Raw genomic sequence first — 18,306 nt, forward strand, 5'->3', positions numbered from 1 at the left:
TGTGTATAATTACCAATTAAAATAAATATTTATTTAAAGGGTAGAAATTTACCTAGTTGGTTTATACCCTCTGCTTAATTTGACATGTTGTTAGCAGAAAACTATGGCGTATTGTGATGAATGGATTGTTTAGTCTTGAAGCCCCATTCAATGGTGAAATGGCTACAGCCACCCCCCACCACCACCCCCAAGGGATTATCCGAAGCGGTTTTGGCAGCGATGATAAAACTACTTCTACAAGAAATAAACATTATTAAATACAATCACCGACACTTAACAATTACTGGCAGTGTGTTCTGGCTTTGTTGAGTTCTTTATATTTCGTTTATGTATGAGGAAAGACAAACATTTCGTCAGATTAACAAAAAAAACCTTCTCAAAAATAGCAAATGATGGACTTTAATAAATTAATATTTATGTACATTTTACATTCACATGTTTAATAACATGGCTCGTTTGTTCTCGTTCTTGGTGTTTCGTTGGCATTATCGTCGGCCAACACGCTGTTGCAAAAATACATTGGTACACATCTGCAGTATGACAGCAATGTGGCGCCACAGCGTGATCCTGGGCAGGTAGACGCAGGACAAGACCGCGGATTTAGAAGCATTTGCGGTGGACGATGCTGGGGCCTGCCTCGTCGTACTCTTGCTTGGTGATCCACATCTGCTGGAAGGTGGACAGGGAGGCCAGGATGGAGCCGCCGATCCATACGGAGTACTTACGCTCAGGTGGGGCAATGATCTGGGCAGATAAAAAATAACTTATTAGAGGTGAGCAATAGATTGTGGTGCAAATCAGCCTGTCCCTCTCAATCGATTATCTCCTTAGCTTAAGCATGAAGATGTGCGTTACCTTGATCTTCATTGTGCTGGGAGCCAGGGCAGTGATTTCCTTCTGCATGCGGTCAGCAATACCAGGGTACATTGTGGTACCACCGGACAAGACGTTGTTGGCGTACAGATCCTTCCTAATGTCAATGTCGCACTTCATGATGCTGTTGTAGGCGGTCTCATGAATACCAGCGGACTCCATACCTGTTCAGATTAAAGCCGGAGATTTGCAATTAGTGGGAATATATAAAAACAGCAAAATGCTCTCAGTGGGATTCCGATCTCAGTATACTGACCAATGAAGGAAGGCTGGAAGAGGGTCTCGGGACAACGGAAACGCTCGTTGCCGATGGTGATGACCTGACCGTCGGGCAACTCGTAGCTCTTCTCCAGGGAGGAGGAGGAGGCGGCGGTGGCCATCTCGTTCTCGAAGTCCAGGGCCACATAGCACAGCTTCTCCTTGATGTCACGCACGATCTCACGCTCAGCTGTGATGGACAAGATATTGATCAGATGTTTTAAGAGCCCAGAACTTCGAGATATGACGTCATTCATTGAGTTTTATCATCAGTAAACTATTATACTTGCATTTAATAGGAGCACGTAAACGTTGAATATACTCACTTAAATTTGGAAACAAATGTGGTCAGTATTTCGCTTTTTTGGCTAGATTAATTTGCTATTCTTTAACTGTCAGAGCCTCTGCTTAGAATAAGTCATACCGGTTGTGACGAAGGAGTAGCCACGCTCGGTCAGGATCTTCATGAGGTAATCAGTCAGATCGCGACCAGCCAGATCCAGACGCATGATGGCGTGGGGCAGGGCATAACCCTCATAGATGGGGACGTTGTGGGTGACACCATCACCAGAGTCCAGCACAATACCTAAGAGCGGAAATCATTTCTGAGCTTAAAATGCACATCAGGTAGGACAGCAGACGCCTTGAAGCACTGACGAAAGCACGTGACTTCATTTTTAAAAGTTTAAAATGAAAAGTAGATTATATTTCAGTAAAACATAGCGGAATTGAGTAATCCTAGTGATAAAGTATGTTTCAGCTATCTGAATTATCATTACTTATTGTACATTTTCTCCTTATCGACACATTTCATCGCGTGACTTCTTACCAGTGGTACGGCCAGAAGCGTACAGGGACAGCACAGCCTGGATGGCCACATACATAGCTGGCACGTTGAAGGTCTCAAACATGATCTGGGTCATCTTTTCGCGGTTAGCCTTGGGGTTCAGTGGGGCCTCAGTGAGCAGGGTAGGGTGCTCCTCGGGGGCCACGCGGAGCTCGTTGTAGAAGGTGTGGTGCCAGATCTTCTCCATGTCGTCCCAGTTGGTGATGATACCGTGCTCGATGGGGTACTTCAGAGTGAGGATACCCCTCTTGCTCTGAGCTTCATCTCCTACGTAGGAGTCCTTCTGACCCATACCCACCATGACACCCTGTAGGGATGAAAGGTGCGCGTTTTGAGTCAGGAACATAAAAACAATTTATGTAAAGCTTACTAAGTGAAAATATCTGTATAATTGGCAGATGTTTGTAGTAGATTACACTCAGAGAGTGTTATGATGTCGATTTTCTCCGCACCTGGTGACGAGGGCGGCCGACAATGGAGGGGAAGACAGCCCTGGGGGCGTCGTCGCCGGCAAAGCCAGCCTTCACAAGTCCTGAACCATTGTCGCACACCAAGGCGGTAGTCTCCTCGTCGTCGCACATTTTGGTGGGTTCTGAAAGGAAGCAGTGTAGATAGTGACTTATCACATAATACAGACAATAATTGCACGCATTGGCCTATGCAACTGCTTCTAAAGCCCTGTTCCACGATGCACAAGAAGCACCGGTGAGGATACTAAAAATGTCCTTATAAGTTGGTTAAAGTTACCAAAATTCCAAGTACTAATGCTGCCGACGTCAGGATCTCTGTTTTGGATGCGCGCATGTTTTAGTTATCAGTCCCTAATCGTTTTTACATCCACCTGTTCTTTAGTACCGTTCTGGCGGATAATTTGTTATTGCTGTTGCGACATTCGTCTCCTGACTTGTTAAAGTCTAGATTGTTTACACTAACATCGCCAGTTCGATAATGTGCGGTGAAAGCTTTTGCTTTGCAGCTTAGATTGTTTAGAATAACTGTACTTCAGTCACAATTTGTCTTCCAGTTGTGTCTTAGTTAGATTTGTGTGTGACAATGCTATTATTCAAAGTTGTACTGTAATCATGTATCATAGTCAGTAGTATAACCTAAAATCAATTTGTTAGTAATATTTGCATACAGCATACACTAACAACTCGAAAATATAATTTCTATATTTGCCTATAATAGTACTTCGAGATAAGATATACTTTATTGAATAATTTATTGTTCTTGTTTAAATCCTAAATTAGTTGTTAATTGGTCGTCTTGCGCGTCCCAGAACATCATAATTTAAGCCCTAAAACCACTCTAGTTCCCCAAATGTAAAAGATATTAATAAACAAAGTTTAACTGATAAGTCTAACTGCAATGTTATTCCTTTTCTTATTGACTTATAATTATTTAATTGTGTCCAAGGATAATATCACGAAAAAAAAAAATCTTCAATAGAAAAAAATAGCAAAATCCGGTCCTTGTGTTGTGCTGAGTGGCGGTCCGCTTAGCTGAGTGCCGGTCCGTTTAGCTGCCTGCCGTCCATGCCGGTATTCTTACCTTAGGTGGTTCCTGTCCTAGACGAAGCTCAGAGTGCAGAACGCAACCGCTGCTGGTTCCAGCTACAGTGACACCCTGATCCCGGGGAAGCTTATATACTCACGGCTTTCGGCGTTATTCCTTACTAAACGTTGAGAATGCCTATGTATTCCCCTGGAATTTCTCCCAGCCTTCATCCATATTTGGTTCTTGGAGGGTGAGCGCAGGGTGCTTCCCATGTAGGCGGTGGGGCGCCCGGGTTCGAAGTGCGCGTGGCCATCCATATATGGAGCGCTAGTCCCGACGTGGGCCGTATATGGAGACCCCCTACCCTCCTTGCCTGTCTTGCTCTTTCATGGTGCACCAGACAGTTGCAGCTACCGCATACAACACACCCCCCTCCAACTTTTTCCTTATCAGAAGGAGCGGTTTGTTTTGGTATTTCACCTATGATGTGTAGATAAGGAAAATTACCAACAACGCATCTTAACAGAAGAAGGCAGTTCATTTCTTTCTTTTTTATTTATTATTTTAATAATCTACTTTACTTCTTATATCAACGGGTTAAATCTGGTGGGCTGGCTCTTCTGTTTGCTACCATAGGGTTAGATGAGATTTGAAATTACGCGTAAGGAAGATACGCGCGTCTGTACCGGAGATGTACGTGGGAATTTTGCTGGCTTGCGTATTTATGTGGGGGTAAATATTTCAGTACTGCTCGGAGAATACCTTATTTCCGACACAATTTGTATTATTGTATTGTATTATTCTCGCTTGCCGTTGCGACAAATTGCATATGGCATATTTATTAGTAGGATGCTCGAACTCAAGTGAGTGTTGACACTTTCTCTTGTATGAAGCTGATTTTTTCACGATATATATGAAGCACGTCACATATTTGTTCATGTTTTATAGTCCTTGCTGCCCACAGACCGCACGCAGTCTTCTCCGCACGAACGCCTTGCGCATAGTCCTGCATGGCCTCAGTCAGTGAAGGGAGCGGGTGTCGGGGCTGGGGGGTATTACGTGATATGTCTAACCTCCATATTTATCAGTGAAACTCCGGTTTGTGAATGTGTGAGGCTGATAGCGTCAGGTGGCAGCAAACAGATCTCAGCCAATTCTGGTTTGGGAGTCAGTTCACAACTTCCCACGGGATAACTCCATTTAATTAACAGACCCCTTTTCAACTGTGTCTCCTAAAACTCAATTTAATACGTGGAGTGCAGATTTGTTTTGGTTCCACTTAATTTTTTTATATAGCCTACTAATACGAGAAAAAAACGGAGATTTCTCGGCATGAGAATATCCTACTATATAACTTCGTTATAAAGGTCACAGTGAATTGCCTCTGCTTGCTTTGTGTACGTCGGGCGAGGTAAATTATTTTTATTTCAGACAAGACGTGTTTTGTACTTCACCTAATGAGCAAGATCCTTGCATTTCTCCAAGAAACCACTGTAATGTTTTCACCAACTGTGTTGTTTGAAATCAGCCCAAACCATGACTAGCGAAACACTACAATGTCCCATTTCTAAGGAAGTTAAACACTGTTTATCCAGCAAAGCTGTATAACATAAAGACGCAGCTGGTAATTGCGAGTTGTAAAAAGGAAAGGATGCACCCATTTTCGACCTAAAAATACCCATATAAGGGCGTCAGAGAAATCCATAAAAGATAAATTTATTGTGGACCTCCTTAATTTAGCCCTCCTTGTCTATTTTAGAAAGGCGAAGACGCGGCAGCCATCTGCTCCCAGCGCGCCGGAGGGATGCGAGCTGCTGACGGAGACTCGCCGCGCCTTGAGTGTCACCGCGCGAGGGACGGTGTGAGATCGGGACACCAAGTGTGTCCAGCAGTACTTTCATTCAGGGAGGCACCGAAGCAGGAGTCCATTCAGGATTACTTTATTATGTTTTTGTTCCTGAAATAGTACTTGGAAATTGACCCGCATACGGAACAAAATGCAGCCTCAAAAGGAACGATTTGATTTATTGTAATTATTTTCTGTTTAGTTAAGTTAAAGCTTTTATAATAAAAATGATTTGCCTTGCGGGAATCTTTCACTGCAGCCTGTAGCCTATGTGTTGTTGAGCGCTACGGGAAGTTTCTTTCACATCCGATTCGTGCTTTGAAGATACAAAATATCTTTTCCAAGGAATATACCGATAAACGTCTGATGAGTATGAGTCGGTAGACAAAGATGCACCATTCTAACGTTAGATTTTTCTGTAGGAATGTTAAGAATAATAATTTCAAATAATAATTAAATCTAGACAGAAAATGGATTTCTATGGCTAATGTTGTTTTTTTTTTGCACCGGGGAAAAGGTTGTAATTCACAGAACCTTAGGTGAGAACCAATTTCTTAGTTCTTGCAGTCGGTTTAAATGGATTGAATGAGTATTTAGAGATAAATGTAAATATCTTATTTGGAAAATGTAAATTGCATTATATGGGTGGCAGTGAACTTGGAGCCTGTATCAGGACGTTGCTGGGCGCCCTGGATGGGATGCTGGTCCGTCACTGGACGCCACAGCAATTTAAAGATGGATTCGGCGGGTTTTCCGGCTTTGGGGTGATGCTGGGGGTTCCAGGAAAAACAGCCCCGTATTCTTATAGGTGTATAAAAGGCTTAGTAAAAAATGACACCATAATCCACAAAGCGCTCTCTTTGCGCTGCTAAGCAATCACCACCCGGGAGTAATTCTGGGTAATTCAGCTTCTGGTAGCACAGGGCCGATTCTACGGCAAACCAGAGCTTATGTTCAGGACAGAGCAGCTGGGAGAGTCTGTGTGCCTTCGCTCAGCTGCTCGAAAAACTGGCAGCTGTGGCTGGGAACAGCTGATGACAAATGGCTTGCCTGTTTCTGACTGGCTGTCAGCTTGTTGTTATAGCAACGTGCGAGTAGCTCTTGTATATTTTAAAAAGGACAGGGCTGATGGGTCACCCTTTACTCTGGAAAGTAGTTCTCTGTGTAATATGGTTTTACACTTATTAGATGATATATAAGGTTGCTATAATCTCTCTTGCTTTATGTGTTTCTCTGAATTATTCCCCGGCTGTGGATCTCGTAACAAGGAACTGTTGTTGTACCTCACTCAGACCTAAATGGTCCAGTAGGTATCCAGCTACAATGTGACGTGCTGGCAAGAGAGGAAGTTGCCTAGCAATCCACGCTGGGATGGACATTGTCTATGTCCTGTTAGAGTGATGTGGTGCAGAGGTGCTCAGCCAATGGGTGGCCATAAAGTTTTGATGACACTGTTTACCATTAATAGGTTACCTTGGTGACATCATCTCATTCCAACTCTGTGTCTCCAAATAAGTCTGAGTAGACCTTGTCCCCCGATTAGACCACAGAGCAGTGTCAGTATGGCATTGATAGGATGTGGGAGCACCCCCGTGTCAGTCGAGGGTTAGTACAACCCTTACACACTCAGAATGCTGCCAGCTGTTTGTTTTATTTAATAAGCCTGTCAGTCCCTTGATTAGTAACTCAAGACGCAAATGAAGAGATTTCATTCTGTGCATTCAAAGCCCGGCCTGATAGATACCAACTCTGGAATCTAAAAGACAGAATGTCATTTGTGAGGTGAGGTATGTAACACCTGACATCTGTGCCCACTCTCTCTCTCTCGCACACACACACACTCTCTCTCTCTCTCTCTCTCTCTCTCTCTCTCTCACACACACACACTCTCTGCCCAAACTGAAGGGACACTTGCGGCCCATGCTGTGTGTATCCCTGCTGGCCTTGTTGACTTCTCGCAGTCACACGTATAACGGAATCCTAGCGGCCCCCTTTTACCCAGAATCCCTTGCGAACAGGGAAGCCTTTTCAGTGGAAGCAGCTGTCAGGGACGACGGCGACTCAAAATAAGGGATGTCAGAGGAGGAGGACTGGGGGACGCTAAGCGCTAACGCTCACAGATGGCTTTCACAACAGGCAGAGGCTATATATAACCCACACATCCCCAACATGAGTGACAGGATCAGCACCACCACCCGGGGGGGTCTGCGGGGAGCGGGGTGGCCTCACAGACCTGACCGACACCTCCCCCGGCTCCTATCAGAGGACCCTGTTCTATCACGCCTGCTCACTGCTTATCAAATCTTGTTTCTTTCTTATTTATTAGTAAAATATGCTGTTTAAGCATAACATTTAGCATACATCTGAGCTTTTCTGTCTTCAGACCATTTGAGGCACATGGCTGACTGCACATATTGGGGGGGGGGGGGGGGGGGGCAGTGCTGTCCCAGCACCATAAATATTTCATTGGTTAATCTTGTCCTTCTTGAGGACGACCAGTCCCCTTGACCCTGTTAGATTTACCTCATCATCTGCCCTACCATATATTTTACAAATGGACTTTCATAACATATTCAAAAGCCGTACAAAGTCTATGTTTGATGGAGCTGTGATGTGATTGGCTAATTGAGCCAGTATTTTTGTATGGGTGGGGGCTCATGACTCAGTCCTCATATGTACCTCTGGGTGATTTTTGACCTCGGTGGGAGGCTCCCTGGATGGAGGCCATCTCTCTCCCGGTGACACAAAGACTGCCACGGAAGGAAAAGTATGGCCCCCATTTGAGACCTTGTCCCCATACTACCCCTGGCAGACCTCTGCTCCCCCAGGGTCCCTCGCGACGGCCTGGGATTTGTACCATGGCGTACTGCTGTATGGATATCTGTGCTTCTGAAGTCACGGCGGTGCAGGCCGGAACATCTATTTGGGGAACGTGAGGTTAGCCAATATCAAAGAAAGATGAAAATGTAAATCAGTTCAATGACAGAGTTGGCACTTTTAGTCTAAGAACTGTGTCCTTCAACAAAACAGGAGAAGCAGCTTGATATTGTATTTAGACCGTCTTAATATAGATTACTGAACTTGCGAATAGTTTCAGTGTTGTGTTACCAGTTCACAGCTTCAGAAAAAAAAAACTGCAGCCCCCTTGTGGTGGATATCCAACATTGCATCAAAGTCGTTTCATTACAAAAGTTATCCGTTCACACTAAATTAACATGAAAGCGGAAAGCATGCTGACTACACCTACAATGCGGATAGACAGAACTGCAGCAACGTGCCAGGTTCAGCCAATCACTATATTTGATGGATAATGGGCAGGAGATTCAACCAATAGTAGGCATTAACTCTTTGGCATTACTCGTGTTCCACAACTGGATTGGTCATCCTGCACCCATGTGATTTTGATGCAAGACGTCTGATCTGAATTACCAAAAAGAACAAGAGTTACATAACTAGTCATACAGCTTCCAAAGTCAAGCGCCTCATATTTCAGTAAAGCCACGATCGTCCTTTATTGTAGCTGATAAAAATGTATATAAAACCTTCATTTGAGAGTTTTGGGTCAGGCAAAAACAGACCAAGCAGCTGTTAACAGTCACTAACATATTTCTGCAAAGGTAACCATTAAAAATGGCATCAAAATTAAACAGGCGTCGTTTTCTACACCTGTATGTGACTAGTATCGGTCGTTTTTGGAAAAGTTACAGCACCCTCTAGTGTTTAAACACAAACAACAAATAACAGGCTAACCGGATCAATGACCAGTCGTGGGTAAGAATTTTTCACGTAAGATGTTGAGATCTTTTAGTAACATAAAACAAACATTTCTGAAAACACAATGCGTAGCCAACAATTATACTTCCAAATTTTATTAGTTGATTAACTATCACTAAGATAGATATATGTTATACATTGACTTAAAAATGTAAGGAGTTTAAAGAAAAGTCAGATTTATATCTTCGGTTTAAGTCTCTTGTCTATCATTAACCCAAGCAGCAAAAACCATCACCCTGGCAAACGAAACGGTCTCATTACAAACGCATTTTTACAAAATACAAAGGCAACTTTTTCCCTGTTCCTCTTATGTTTGTTAAATAGATCTTTGCTTTAAATTAACTTTATTCCGTAAATAATCATCTTCCACATATCGTAATTCAGCTTAAAAATAGACATTTGTCAACCGCAGTAACTTTTTTTCCAAATACAGCCTTTTACTGTGAAATAGCTGAAATTTGAAAAGCACATTCTTAACTTTAGTAAAACATTATAAATCATAAACATTCCTCTGCAGGAGTGACAGCATTTTTGGTTCCCGACCACGGCGATCAGATCTCCGCAGTGGAGCAGCAGCAGTCCGATCACGTTTTATGGTTCTCAGTGCCGGTCCAGTCTTTAAATCTGGAATGAAACCCACCCAGCAAGGCCCCCTGTTCCGACCCCTCATCAGCCCTGACTGGGCCGTCCACGTCTCACTTAAGTCCAAAACTCAGTGCGTCAGATCGCATGAGGTTTAAAGTGTCCTCTGTCCAATCATTTATGGGACGTAATTAATGCCTTCAACTGGGGTTCACTCCTAATTTATGGGCCGGCACGAGGAGCAGCTGCTGGACATGGGCGCGACCCCCCTCCTGGGTGATAAATGTGACACAAACAGTCCTATTCGGGGCTCCTTTGGACACCGGCTGCATGTCCCACCCCAGCACGTCGGCGTCGGCGGCTTTGGCGCAGATGGAGTGAGTCAGAAAGTAAGAGCCCTGAAACAATCGGAACCTAACAGGTATCAGAAGAGCATGAAAGAAACGCTAATTAGTCTTTAGAAAATGAATGGTGGCAAAAGCCGGGGGGGGGGCTGCCTGACCTCTGACCTGAGAGCACAGTGAGATTTTATTCTCAATATGGCATCCCGAGTCCATCCTGAAGGTGCTGTTTGCCATATTAGTGGCGCCTCGTTACCAGTGAGATTAACACAGTGTCTGCTACGTTAATGGCACCTCGTTACCAGTGAGATTAACACAGTGTCTGCTACGTTAATGGCACCTCGTTAGCAGTGAGATTAACACACTCCAACCCACCCCCCCCCCCATGCTGGGTGGAGGCCTACGTCCCAATAGCAGATGTGCGTCATCTGTCTCTCCGGTCGCCAGACTGTATGTAAGAGTCATGGGAGGGCAGGTCATTTAGAGATCTGTACAGGAGAATGAGGGAAGCCCCCTTAAAGGTGCCCTCCCTGAAAACACCTTTAAAAAAATAAACTACTAATAAACATTAAAAAATGATAATCCACTTCAAGTTTTTCCAGCAAGTACAAAAAGCAGAAATAGTACAAAATGTCGAAAAGAGCCTGATGTTACTGTGGAGAAATGGATGGGGGGGGCTACCCTGGGCCGGGGGGGGCTCCTACTCATACAGCGCCTGCTTGTGGCCGTTCTGCAGCAACGCCTGCCTCTCCATCAGCCTGCTGAAGTGGCCATGTGGGTCGGCCAGCAGCTGGACCCGGGGTCCGCACTCCAGCACGCGCCGCTGGCCCAGAACCGCCACGGCGTCGGCACTCTGGATGGTCGACAGGCGGTGGGCGATGATGAGCACCGTGCGCCCATGCATCAGCCGCTCCAGGGCCTCCTGCACCAGCAGCTCATTCTCCGAGTCCAGGGCGCTGGGGGGGGTCACATCAAAGAAACAGCTTTATACTCTGCTCAAGGTGACGACAACAACAGAACCAGTGTGGGGGAAGCGGGGGGCGGCCGCGGGGGGGAGGCCGCGTGGGGGAGGCTGCGGGGGGGCGGCCGCGTGGGGGTGCACATCTTGGGTGACAGCATGCGGCTTCCTCATAGGGTATGAGCAGACACAGGAGAGACAGGAACGTTACCTGGTAGCTTCATCCAGCAGGAGAATCTTAGGATTCTGCGCAACACAAAAAACCAGAAATCGATCAACACGACTCATGAGCTTCAGACATCAGCATAGAGGACGAGAGCGAGTGCTTCTCCAGGTCTACCTTAAGCAAAGCTCGGGCAATAGCAATCCTCTGCTTCTGACCCCCTGAAACGAAAGCGGTCAGCTGTTATCCTGCTGGGTAATTATCACCTAAGGGTACAACAGGAGAGCCGCCTAGGGAGCTCGACCTTAAACATACAGCTCACGCGTCTGCGTTCTTAAATGTCCCAGATTCAAGGCATTAAGAGTGTAAGTGATTTTCTCTCCAATGGTTCAGCCACATAGCGAGAGTTTCAGCATCTTTAAAGGTTCATGAAGGTTTTTAGACTTTTCATTTCCGGTGCCTTCAGGTTCACCAAATCACTGCGGAGTTTGGGATTATTGGTATAACGACACAGGAGAATGTGTACAACATAAGCCCCGCCCCCCCAGAGGAAACCATGGCAACATGACCCACCTGAGAGCAACACGCCCTTCTCACCCCCCAGAGGAAACCATGGCAACATGACCCACCTGAGAGCAGCACGCCCTTCTCACCCACCACGGTGTCGAAGCCCAGGGGAAAGTCCTGGACGAAGTCGTGGGCATTGGCCATGCGGGCGGCCTGGTGGATCTCCTCGGCCGTCACCAGGCTGGGGTCCGGTGCCCCATACGCGATGTTCTCCGCGACAGAGCAGGAGAACAGCACCGGCTCCTGCAGGAAGCCGAGTCGGCATTCAGCTGGAGGTCACCATGGCAACACGGTATCTGTGGGAACACACTCCAGACTCACCTGACTGACGGTGCCAATATGCTTTCTCAGCCAATAGGGACTCAGGTCTCGGATATCGTGGCCATCGATGGTGATCGATCCTGTGAGAATAGCAAGAGCTTTACTCCACACTCACGTTTACCGTGGTACGGGGCTTTTGAGGTGTAGCCCACATATTTACAAGGTCACTAGCTCTTAAGTGCCTTAACACCAACTTAACACTTGTGTGTTCAGGTACAAGAGTAACTGCAGTCCCTGTGTCCCACCCCCCCAGAACCTGAACTCATGGACTAGTCCGCATGGGATTGCTGCTGCCAGCGCTCCTGATGACGATGACGATGGTGATGTTGCTTCAGAGATGATGATGTCCCCAGAGCCTCACCCGAGTCGGTGTCGTAGAGCCTGAGCAGCAAGGACACCAGGGTGGACTTCCCCGTGCCGCTGGAGCCCACCACCGCCATGACCGAGCCGGCCGGAACCGCCAGGTCCAGGTGCTGGAAGATGGGCGCGTCCCTGCGGGTGGGGTAGGCGAAGGACACGTCACGGAACTCCAGCTCCCCCCGCAGCTGCTCCAGCCTCAGCTCCACACCCTCTGCGGTTGGGGGGGGGGGGGGGGTCACAGTCAGGACCACTGGCTGACTCTCCAAGGTAAAACCTTTTTATGAAGAACCTAGCTGGACTGAGATTTGATAGGCGGCCAGTTTGAAAACATGTAAACCCAAAACTACTGGGTCTTTGTTGAGGTCTGACCAAGGAACTAGTCAAACAGGTTAGTCCTTGTTAGTAGTTCGCTCAAGCTAACAGCGATTGGGAGACTGATGTGTGGTGCTGCTAACCAATCACTGTGTATTAGACAAACACAGGCGCTGACATGTGTCTCACCGTTGATGGAAAACTCAGGCTTTCTATCCAGAAGCTCCCAGAGGCGAGATCCGGCTCCAAAACCCTTCATCAGCTCCGAGTAGAACGAGCTGAGACCTGCAGAAGCACAAACACAGGCCCAGTGGCACAAAGGATCCAAACAGCCACCCCAACCAGACTGCTGGGTGTCAGGTGACACTCTGTGATCCCTGGAGAAAATGGGGGGCGGGGTTAAGGCCTTGTTTTGAACCCCTGACCTTCTCACTACAGACACAGCGTCCTAACCCACTGATAGCCAACTTAAACATCGTACTATTTGTGAAAGGTCTGTATATCCGGGGGGGCGCCGGGGAGGGGGGGTACCTGCCACGCTGACTCCCACCCAAAAGGAGTACATCAGGAAGGCGGAGAGCTCGCCCATGGTGAGGTTTTCACTGCCCATAAGGAGGCCGCCTTTGTACAGCACCATCAGGATCATCAGATTCCCACTCAGGCCGGTCTGCAGGGACACAGACCTACATCTGAGCACTGGGAGCTCGGCCACACATGTGCCGCTACCTGCTTATACATCATCCACATCGCTTATCCTATACAGCAGTGTTTCCCAATCCGGCCCTCAGGTCCATGTTTTTGCTCCTTCCCAGACAGCCCACATACTGGGAGCTGGAAGGGAGCAAAAATGTGGACCGTCTGTGGGACCACAAGGGCCAGACTGGGAAACACTGCTGTACAGGGTCGTGGTGAACATGAAACAGTGATTTGTACAAACGATCCACTTTAAACAGATGTTAGGATGCCAACGACTCAAACCTGCTCGGTTATCTAAGGACAGTGAGCCAGACATTTATGGAACAACAACTGCTTCAGGCGAGTTATTTGATGATATATAATTATTAATTAGACAAGGAGACTCTCACTGTCACAGAAGGGCGTTTCCGGGACGTACCATTCCGAAGAAGCCCCCCCGCATCAAAGCATCCTTCCTGAGCAGGTGCAGGACGTGCTCCACCTTCTCGCCGTACTTCTCCACCTCAGCCAGCTCCTTCCCGAAGGCACGCACCGTCCTCAGGTTGCCGATTCGCTCCTCGGCCAGCTGTGGGGGCGGGGGCACACGTTAATGCTGCCGGGGGCCGGGATCGACACTGTTACAGTGCAGGACGGCGGCAGCCTGCTCCTCCTGACCTGCGTGGCATCTGCCAGGGCGTCCTGCGTGCGCTTGGAGAGGGAGCGCAGGTACCTCCCGTACACCACAGCCAGCAAGGCCACCGGGGGCACTATCATCAACACGAATGAAGCCAAACTGGGGGAGACGTAAAACTGGGGGAGGAGGAGGACGGGGAAGGAGATGCGAGTTAAAACCCAGAGCACGGTGAGGGCTCGTCAAAGAACCGGAAGGTGTACCAGACACATCAGCACTGTGTCCAGATATATTAGTAGTATTTCATGTTTAAAATGAACTTTTCCTCTCATGTGACTAAAATCGCATGGTGAAATACCAGTTTTACCAGTGGATCTTAAAGTATTTTACTCTGTTTATAAACAAATCGAAGGAAATGTCATCTGCTCTATTTACCTGACTAAGAAATGTGAAAGAGAAACTATACACAAGAGTCCTGGGGATTTCCACAAGGAAGCCCTGGAATTTCTGCAAGGCTAGACGAGTAATTAACTGCTGCATCTGCCAAGAGTGAGGAATAATTGGGGAACCCCACTGTTTAATAAAACAAATTCAGGTTTCTTACAAGCCAATCCAGCAAGCCAATGATGTCAAATATATGGGTGGGATGTGTAAAAATATGAATAGCAAATTTTTGTTAATGAAAAATATAACTAAATGGTAAATAAACAAAGGGCATTCACGGCCTTGGGCTAATACTCTAAAAATTCACCATCATGCCGACTCCTGCCGTTGCCTGGGCGACGGCTCGGAGCCCGTCGGAGAGATTGTCGGTGACAGAGCGCCCTACGAGCGTCGTGTCAGCCGACAGGCGGTTAACGAGCTCGCCGGTGCGCGTCGCGTCGAAGAAGCCCAACTCCTGCCTCAAAATCGAGGAAAAAAGGGATTCGCGTAAGTTTCTCACAATCTGCGCTCCTGGAAAAATTACCACAGACAAGACAAGTTTCGTTACGGTCAGTTTGTGTCAGGAAAGACAGCGATACAAGCTTCATTTACACACATAGACCTATATAAAAAACAGGCATATAAACTTGAAATTAAGAATCAGTTACAATCATACAGGCCGTGTTCACTGTACAGGACACAGCCGACCTTAAATTTCTAAACGATTTAAATTTGTTTTAATTGTAATGCATACTAGACTAACACAGACGGAGCTCTTAGAAGTAAAAACATTGGTGCTGAGCCCCTGTCAAAACACCGGGTGAGCTGGGGGCGCGTCTGTAGCGGGGGCTCACCGGAGATCTGCATGAGATAGACCCTGGCGGCGTTGGCGGCAGCCCCCATGAGGAAGACCCCGGTCAGCATGGCACAGAGGGACGTGAGCGAGGCATTGAATTCTGTCCCAGAGCTCGTAGAGATGCTGTCGATCACCCGGCCCAAGAAGAAGGGTGCTGACATAGTGACCGTGCTGGAGACGAGGAGGAAGCTCACAGACGCTGGGGAAAAGAGTAAAAAACAATGTCCATTTATAGCAATATGCATGCTTTACATATTAAAACTAACGATTACATACCAGAATAATGAGTATTACACCTAACCACCAGAGTACACTGAACAGGAAAGCAAAAGCGCTGTAAGGGGCCCGGTGTGACCGTGAGGAGAGCCGACCTGCCAGCCTCCAGCGCTCCGGATAGGCGAGCCGCAGGATCCTGCGGAGGTCGTCGGAGGGTAACCGGCTGATCTTTGCGCTCGCCTGCACCGCCGGCTGACTTCTGACGTCCCCTTTCTTCTGCTCCTGCTGCCCCGCCAGCGCCTGTCTGGCTGATGTGCCGTAGAAGCAGGCGGAAAGCCAGAAAGGTGACGGGGCTGTCAGCCTGTGCCACTGGAGGCCGGCACCCGGGCGGGACACCGACAGCACCCCGGACACGCTTCCAGCGGCTCGGCCCCTGATCCTTAACCTGAGAGGAGTCCGGGGCCCCGGTGCCGGCCATGGATGTGCTCCGAGGCTGGCGGCTACAGAAGCAAAGCGCGTCCCCCGCAGCAGCGGCGTCAGCCTGTGAGCCACACGCCGGCTGCTGTCCTGCCATATCGCCGAGCCCACAAGGATTCCCGAGCTCATGGTAACTACCGTGCGCCCAAAATGCTGAAAAGTCTCTTTAAAAGTAATCCGAGCAACAGCAACACAGGATGCACATTTATTTACAGCCACAGCTTAATGCCGCACTGATGGTATCGGCGGGTCTCCGTTTGCTCTCCCGACAGTTTGCCGAGCATTATCTGCCCGCAGCAGCGCCACAGCTGGCCGCCGAGATCTGCCCCTTGTCACAGCGATACCCAGCGCATCCCCGGGCTATCTACGCCCGCCACGCCTGCCATATCGACTATCTAAAAAGAAAAGTAAAAACAAAAGCACGCCTTTCAAGGAGAGTGGCAGAGAAGGTCACCCTTCAAGGAACACAGGCGAGACGCATGCGAGGTTACCGGGGTGAGGCGTGACCAGAGCAGCTCCGGGCGGCGATGGCAGAAGCTCTGGAGGAACTTCCTGCTACCGTAAACCATCGTAAACATGCGCCTCAATTTGGCCGCATTATACAATAGGTAGAATTATACAAGTGAGTACTTGTACTTTGCGCAATGACAATAAAGTTGAATTTGATCTAATCTAATGATCAAATTCAACTTTATTGACCCTTAGTGACAACACGGCTGTTCACTCTGAACCCATAACCATTATTTTCTCCCTCATACAGTCTAGCAAATGTAGATAATATTTCATGCTACTCGCAAATCTGCATATTTACTAGATGCCTTTGTCCAAAACTACATATTACTGTCGATGTCCCTACAGCAGAGAATGTTAGCCATGATTCCAATCCCTGAGCCACATTTCGCCCCAAATTTGGTAGGTGTCTTTTCCCAGAAGCTGCAGGCGCCACAGCTTAATTTCCCGTAAACCAGTATAAAACAGTATAATTTTGCAACATGAAGATGTGCACGCATTAACCGTGACACCAAAATCAATCTGCTAATTCACTGAGTGGAGTGGCAACGCATCGTAAGGCGCGCGCACACACACACACACACACACACACACACACACACACACACACACACCATTCACTCACACCTACGGGGAATTCCCGTTCACCTTATATGACACAAAGAGAACATGCAAACGCCACGCACATGGAGCCATGGTGGACACTAACGTTGGTCCCAGTGGTGCGAGGCAACAGTGCCAACTAACGCGCCACCATGCCGCAACATTTTGGTATTTATGGAGCCTATTCAGGCAATGGACATTTCAGTCATTAAAATAATTCCATTTTTATTATATAGAAACAGGGGCGGACTGGGACAAAAATTCAGCCCTGGCACTGTAGCCACACCAGCCCACATTACCACACTGACACAGCCCCACCCACGGACACGCATATTCACTACTTATATTGGTGTATAGATGGTGAAATAATATAAGGAGTACCATATGTAATAGATATTTAAACATGTAATGTATGTGACTGGAACAAAAATAACCCGTTTATAACAAATTTATACATACAGTAAAAACTAAATAAAAAACAATCTGTGAATCTTGTAGAGTCTGTGTGCTGTCTGTTTATGCTGTTTGTCTGCTATTACTTATGATAGGAGAAACCTGTGAATGTGTATCACACACACACACACACACACACACACACACACACACCTTTACACACAAATGGACATGCAGCACTAGCAACACTTCAGCATACTTTTATTGACAAATAACTATATATGTCATTCTCTGCAGTGTTGTTCTTTATTGCCACTGTCTATACAGTATGTTCGCTTCTCCTTGTTTCTATGTTGACATTGTACACATTGTCTGTCTGATTCTACATCTTCTCATCCATTTTAACTCTGTAACTCTGCAATTTTAATACATTGTCTAACTATTGCATAGATATATTACACTAATGCCTGTAATAGAAGTCTATGTTCCACCCTACCTAAGGATTAATTACATACTGTAACCTATGCATGTATTTAATGTTTTACTTTAAAGACTAGCTATGTATTCAGAGTTCACTACAAATGCCTACAGTACTATGGCTATAGCTATAGGTTCTTTTGCATGTTAGACTATATTGCTAGTAGCATACAGCAGTCTGTATACCCTAAATCCCACGTTATCTGCTGATAATGACATTTTAAAATGTACGGGAGTTCTACGCTAAGCTTACAACTGTTAAACACAGTGTAGGTTACTGTCAGAAACTGTCAGAAGTAGCGTGAATGGTGTGAAAATTACTTATTATATTTTAGTATAATGACTT

The 18,306-nt window shown here is 46.9% G+C and overlaps 2 protein-coding genes and 1 long non-coding RNA gene across 4 annotated transcripts; 1 reads left to right on the plus strand and 2 right to left on the minus strand.

The window, feature by feature from the left end:
• Positions 1–383: 383 nt before the first annotated feature.
• On the minus strand, positions 384–3,687 carry acta1b (actin alpha 1, skeletal muscle b). The gene is made up of 7 exons (XM_023833728.1): positions 3,530–3,687; positions 2,431–2,570; positions 1,961–2,285; positions 1,556–1,717; positions 1,130–1,321; positions 856–1,037; positions 384–744 (listed from the first exon to the last, which is right to left on the minus strand). Exons 2-7 carry the CDS (start codon positions 2,557–2,559, stop codon positions 601–603), a joined length of 1,134 nt encoding a protein of 377 aa, XP_023689496.1. The 5' UTR covers positions 2,560–2,570; positions 3,530–3,687; the 3' UTR covers positions 384–600.
• Positions 3,688–3,791: 104 nt separating this feature from the next.
• LOC111855098 (uncharacterized) lies at positions 3,792–5,796 on the plus strand. Its single transcript, XR_002840811.2, has 2 exons — positions 3,792–4,207; positions 5,235–5,796. It is a non-coding gene; the product is annotated as an uncharacterized lncRNA (long non-coding RNA).
• A 3,378-nt stretch (positions 5,797–9,174) lies between these two features.
• On the minus strand, positions 9,175–17,057 carry abcb10 (ATP-binding cassette, sub-family B (MDR/TAP), member 10). Of its 2 annotated transcripts, none has more exons than XM_023833712.2 (13): positions 15,656–17,057; positions 15,283–15,483; positions 14,757–14,907; positions 14,050–14,184; positions 13,814–13,960; positions 13,231–13,366; positions 12,889–12,984; positions 12,389–12,598; positions 12,028–12,107; positions 11,769–11,949; positions 11,317–11,360; positions 11,188–11,222; positions 9,175–10,974 (listed from the first exon to the last, which is right to left on the minus strand). In XM_023833712.2, exons 1-13 carry the CDS (start codon positions 16,072–16,074, stop codon positions 10,719–10,721), a joined length of 2,091 nt encoding a protein of 696 aa, XP_023689480.2. In that variant the 5' UTR covers positions 16,075–17,057; the 3' UTR covers positions 9,175–10,718. The 2 variants fall into 2 exon arrangements, with proteins under 2 accessions (XP_023689480.2, XP_023689479.2); XM_023833711.2 differs by having other exon boundaries at positions 14,757–14,959.
• Positions 17,058–18,306: the final 1,249 nt, after the last annotated feature.

This window comes from Paramormyrops kingsleyae, chromosome 3 (genome assembly GCF_048594095.1).
Source record: "Paramormyrops kingsleyae isolate MSU_618 chromosome 3, PKINGS_0.4, whole genome shotgun sequence".
NCBI classification, from domain to species: Eukaryota; Metazoa; Chordata; class Actinopteri; order Osteoglossiformes; family Mormyridae; genus Paramormyrops; species Paramormyrops kingsleyae.

Excerpts from the sequence above, each read along its gene's own strand:
- acta1b (XM_023833728.1), bottom strand. The coding sequence starts at position 2,559 with ATGTGCGACGACGAGGAGACTACCGCCTTGGTGTGCGACAATGGTTCA. Across the intron at positions 1,322-1,555 it reads CTACTCCTTCGTCACAACCG|CTGAGCGTGAGATCGTGCGT; the intron begins GTATGACTTATT and ends TGTCCATCACAG. Across the intron at positions 745-855 it reads CCAGCACAATGAAGATCAAG|ATCATTGCCCCACCTGAGCG; the intron begins GTAACGCACATC and ends TTATCTGCCCAG.
- abcb10 (XM_023833711.2), bottom strand. The coding sequence starts at position 16,106 with ATGAGCTCGGGAATCCTTGTGGGCTCGGCGATATGGCAGGACAGCAGC. Across the intron at positions 12,599-12,888 it reads GCCTGAGTTTTCCATCAACG|AGGGTGTGGAGCTGAGGCTG; the intron begins GTGAGACACATG and ends CCCCAACCGCAG. Across the intron at positions 11,361-11,768 it reads GAAGGGCGTGCTGCTCTCAG|GGGGTCAGAAGCAGAGGATT; the intron begins GTGGGTCATGTT and ends CTTTCGTTTCAG.